Raw genomic sequence first — 4,791 nt, 5'->3', positions numbered from 1 at the left:
AATGCTTGGTCTTCATTTAGCTTTATGGAAAAATCAAAACTATATATGCAAATTTCGATTTAGAAGCAGATCGATACCATCTACTTTTGGTGTTTCCTTGGTAATAATCCACTCCCCCGGCTGTAGTAGAGACTGGCCGTAAGACATGTCAGAGTCAGTGCTGGAGGAGGAAAATGCAGACGAAGACGATGGGGTCAGCTCTTCAAGCTTGAAGAAATCCAGGCTCATGTTGGTGCCTCCAAAAAACCTGCAACCTCCGAGGCAGCCACAGCGGTTCCTGCTGCGCTTGTTGCGGTTCGTGGCCTCTTCTGGCCACAGGAACCAGAGTCTGAGAACGAGACAGCAATGGAGGAGATGATCACAGAGTGATGCTTAAAATGATGCTGTATCTGCAGTAACAAAGAGAGGCTGCAGCTTTCTGTGGACCATTGATAGACAGCAGTGAATTAACGCCTGCATTCATCTCCTCACTGTCCCAGTAGATGAAGCGTTTGTGTTTCCATTCAGGACCATAAACTCTTCAATTGAATAATGTGCATAACCTCCAATAATCCTATAGTTTGGCAAAGGAAATATCAAACAATTTCAATGTCAAGTAGGATGATCTGGACTGAAAACCGTTCCCTGCTGCTTGATGAGAACTTGAAAAGTGATGGTGGCTCTATGACCACAGACAGCCCCACCAGTCTGCCGGCTTCAACGTGCTTAATTATCATATCTCTACTGTGTACCATTTTCACACAAAGTTTCACGAGGGTGATTTTGTTAAGAATTTTCCAAAAGGGTTATCGGACCTTGACAGCTGTGTTGTCAGTGGTACTCAGGGTTAGGGTTAGAATGATGAAAAGGAACAATAGCAACTTATTAAAACTTTTTTTTAACCCAAACAGTTGATGAGGGAATTCTCCAGCTTCCAGGACCATGTTGAGTTCACCATATAGATGACAGGTGTCAAAAGGCTCAGTTACTGGGAAACATGCAACGGTCAGCAGGCGCTGGGAGCCTGTGAAGACGTCTGGAAATGGACGCTGCCTGTTTGGCAGCCAGACAGGAAGAGGTCCCTGATCAGGCTGGGAATGTCACCTTTTTAGGAGAGCTCACTGGGGTGCGTCTGCCGTCTGAACGTTCCCTTCGGAGAGGCACTTTTCTGATGTTCACCTGTACTGGAGCTTTGTTGTCTCCAGATTGCGCAATATAAACGTGCTACCCGATCAGTGTTTTGTGGCTTTTCATTTAAAAACCTAGCCGGAGTGCATTTTGGACAAAATCTTCCACGACACAATGTGAGATGCATGAAACACACAGACGAGACACAAATCCTGGTCTGCCCTAAATACCTTTTGGTCTGAGCATCGTGCAGTTCCAAAAAATGTCTCTGGACTTCACATTTTGCCGGGTGGTCAGCAGCCAAAGCAATATCTGCAGTAATGAGGTTCATGTTGACTGAACCCGCCTCCAGCCAGACAGAACGGCGCAGCAAAGGAGGCTGACCAAGAGCTAACGGCTGTGCAGGAGCCTGTCCTGCTGTCTGCAGCCTGGTGGCCTCAGCATGCTGCTGCTGCTGCTGCTGCTGCTGCTGCTGCTCGATGTACTGCCGGATGTTCACGTCTTGCACCATAGCACTGATACCCTCTCCCACTGCCTGGTTGTGAAGGTTGCAGTTAGCTACACGAATGACGCCTGTCTGCGCAGACAGAATGGAAAAGATATTGTTTTACATACTGCTTCAAGTTGTCTTTATTACAGTTCATAAATGGCTCCGACGACTTACCTTGATGCTGGTGGCACAACCGTGCTCCACCACAAACAGGTCGACTCCATCCATGGCCAGTCGGGTCATGGTGTACTTTAGCCTCTGATGTGCGACAGTGACCAGGCAGGCAGCTCATCTGAAACACAAAAATGATTCAGCACCAGAACCTGGAATTTTCATGGAAGCTAGCTTGCTGTTATCCAGCCTGAGGCCACAGCTGCTGTAACTAATGGGGGGCTCTCTGGCACAGGTTAGAAAAATATCCTTGTACATATTCATACATATTCATACACAAACAACACCTTCCTGTAAGACACACACACGTTGCCTCTTTATGTTACTTTAAACATTATTGTGTGTGTTGGCTCTGCGGACCAGTGTAGCTTCTGTGATCAATAGCTTCGTGCAGAAGCTATTTCAGCTTCTCCTGCTGTGACACGCTTTCTTCTTTTTACCCTAACCCTTTTCTTGTCACAAGTCTTGTGCAGTGAGAGTCATCTTTAGCAATCAGGTCCAATTTTCATCTCCTTTAAGACTGGGCAGCTCTGACACCCTTTCAATGCCTGAGCTAGGATCAGCACTTTGGGTTGCTTCATGTGTGGACTTCAGACAGGCATCGCAGTTTGGAGCTGGAAGAAATTCTGCAGGAAATAAAACAAGGAATAAACTGTGTTTATTATTTTTGTTTCAACCTTGGCATCACAATTGCGACGATCGGCGCCATGCTGGCAGATGACAGACGGCTTTGGTTGTTCGAGCTGGAACTCTTGAGACACCACATGGAACAGGAACGTTTCCCCCCACTCTATGATGCTGGCCACCTAATAAAGAGACACAGACAAACACTGAATGATGGTCTGGAACATCAATAAAGAATGTTCACAGTATAAGCCAACACTGCAGTAAAAACGGTCAGTCTGAGGTAGACACAACGAGGAACGCCTGGATACAGCAACACGACAGCTTCTTGTAGCGTGATTAGAAAATCTGGGAGATTACACAGGATTCATTGTGCTTCACACAATATGACTTGAAATGTGCCCGATACTCACGCACAAACACAATTATCACTTCAGCTGAGAGAGTCATGATCTATGAGGCAACAATTCTAATCACACCCACCTGTGGAACGGTGACCCTACCAGTGAGCCCCCCAGCCTGCATGTCAATGAGCCACGCATACTCCAGTGTGTCGCTGTCCGCAGGGAGGCCCTGAGCGGAGAACATTGCGTGAGCCCTCATCTGGAGGCCAGACAGGCTCAGGTGGCCGTCCCTCAACACCCCATCGGTGGTGGGCCGCTGTGGGCAAATGCATCGAGTCAGACATGCAAACACTTCCAATCAGGAAGACAAAGGAAACGTTAGCATCCTTTCATCCCTATTTTGGTTGAAAAATATCAGGGGAAGCTTGTGGAATTTGAAAAGACATTTGCTCTGACATTTGCTCATTTGCTCCAAATAAAGGTTTCACAATTGTGATCCAATCAGATACTCACCTGCAAAATAGATTCACAAGCTTAATTTGTACCATTTCTTTATTGTAACCCTCTGATCACAAACTTCCATAGGTTGAATTCTAGGCTCATGTAGAAACTGTTCAACACAAACATGAGTTTATATATTCTGATATGTATATAGTATTCACCCTCTGTACCTGTACGGGGCCGAGTATCCATTTACCTGGATTATTGTAAATATACATCCTCTTCGTATATTCCAATTTCTGTTCGATTCGATTTTATCTTACTTTTCTCTGCGTGCTCTTGCTGTTGTTGCACTGTAAATTTCCCTGTGTGGGACAATAAAGGATCTGAATCTGAATCTGAATCTGACCATATGTCCCCACCTGACAGTTGTCACTGACAAAGATGTGAATGGGAGAGAGGAGCAGCTGAAGCATTGTCTCCTTATAACCTTTCTTCATCTCAAAACACAGCCGCTCCAAGAAGCCGGAGGGACCCTCGGGACCTTCGCTGCTGCAGTGCTGGAGGCACAGAGGAGAGTGAGCATACATGCAGACACTAACACCACGCTGCTATCAAATGTGAAACGCTAGAAATTGTGTAGCTGGCAGAGCTAAATGAAAACACTGAGAAATGTGCTACCATTAGTGTGGGCTTCACCTTTTAATGTGTGCTTCCTGACAGTACATTCATTTATTGTAAATCACACTTAAAATGTAACAATAGAAGCTCTTTTGAAGCATTTACCATTGGAAGCCGGCCATGGACTTTGTAGAGGTTGATGTACACGGTGATGTCCCAGGGGCGCAGGTCAAGGGGATGAAAGTCTGAGGTGTCCCTCCGTTCGCTGTCCTCCACTCCCAAGGGAGACCAGCCCAGGCCGGAGGAGGTGGAGGTGGACAACACGGGGCTGGACACAACCTCTTCAAAGTCTGTGTACATGTCATACTCACCAAAATAATTTTCCTGCGATAATGGGGGTAAGATGGCGTCACTATTTAATACCTCAGACATCACAAGAACCACTCATCTCTCTGGATAGAACCCGGTTACACACTACGATCAGACCTTCCCGTACCTTGATGGAGATGAGTGCTCTGAGCAGCGGTCCGTAGAGGATGATTTGGGAATCTGGTGACATTTCCATCTCCACATGAAGTCTGTCAGGGGGCAGCTCCGAGGGGTCAGTGGACAGGCGGGTGTGAGCAGCAGCGGTAGAAGCAGAAGTGTAGCGTGGTGGAACGGAGGTGTGCTCAAGGGGGGCGCAGAGCTGACAACATGGATTCTTCCATCTCTGACACTTCACACACAAAAAACATGCAGATTAATAGAAAAATAATAAACAACATTGTGCTGAAGTTTTTTTTAAAAAGAACTGTATTGATAATGGTATTGATAAGGATTCGTTAAAAAGTCCTGTCAACATGATGGACAACATTAAAGTTGATAACAAAGGGTTAGAGCACAGTGCTGAAGCAGCAAGCTCACACGACTGTTTGAGCTGCCTCATCAGCCTTCTGGGGGTAGATGGGTGCCACGTGTAGTCGATGATGAGCAGGAAGTTGGGAACACTCC

The 4,791-nt window shown here is 46.4% G+C and overlaps 1 protein-coding gene across 1 annotated transcript; it reads right to left on the bottom strand.

Annotated features, from left to right (window-relative positions):
- Window positions 1-202: 202 nt before the first annotated feature.
- LOC115248859 (transmembrane protein KIAA1109 homolog) lies at window positions 203-4,489 on the bottom strand. Its single transcript, XM_029832745.1, has 8 exons — window positions 4,295-4,489; window positions 3,964-4,182; window positions 3,600-3,737; window positions 2,876-3,052; window positions 2,446-2,574; window positions 1,772-1,889; window positions 1,526-1,665; window positions 203-328 (listed from the first exon to the last, which is right to left on the bottom strand). Exons 1-8 carry the CDS (start codon window positions 4,361-4,363, stop codon window positions 203-205), a joined length of 1,116 nt encoding a protein of 371 aa, XP_029688605.1. The 5' UTR covers window positions 4,364-4,489.
- Window positions 4,490-4,791: the final 302 nt, after the last annotated feature.

Source organism: Takifugu rubripes, chromosome 2 (genome assembly GCF_901000725.2).
Source record: "Takifugu rubripes chromosome 2, fTakRub1.2, whole genome shotgun sequence".
NCBI classification, from domain to species: domain Eukaryota; kingdom Metazoa; phylum Chordata; class Actinopteri; order Tetraodontiformes; family Tetraodontidae; genus Takifugu; species Takifugu rubripes.
This window is presented reverse-complemented; position numbering and strand designations above follow the sequence as displayed.

Excerpts from the sequence above, each read along its gene's own strand:
- LOC115248859 (XM_029832745.1), bottom strand. The coding sequence starts at position 4,363 with ATGGAAATGTCACCAGATTCCCAAATCATCCTCTACGGACCGCTGCTC. Across the intron at positions 4,183-4,294 it reads GAGCACTCATCTCCATCAAG|GAAAATTATTTTGGTGAGTA; the intron begins GTACGGGAAGGT and ends CCATTATCGCAG. Across the intron at positions 2,575-2,875 it reads GTAGGGTCACCGTTCCACAG|GTGGCCAGCATCATAGAGTG; the intron begins GTGGGTGTGATT and ends TCTCTTTATTAG.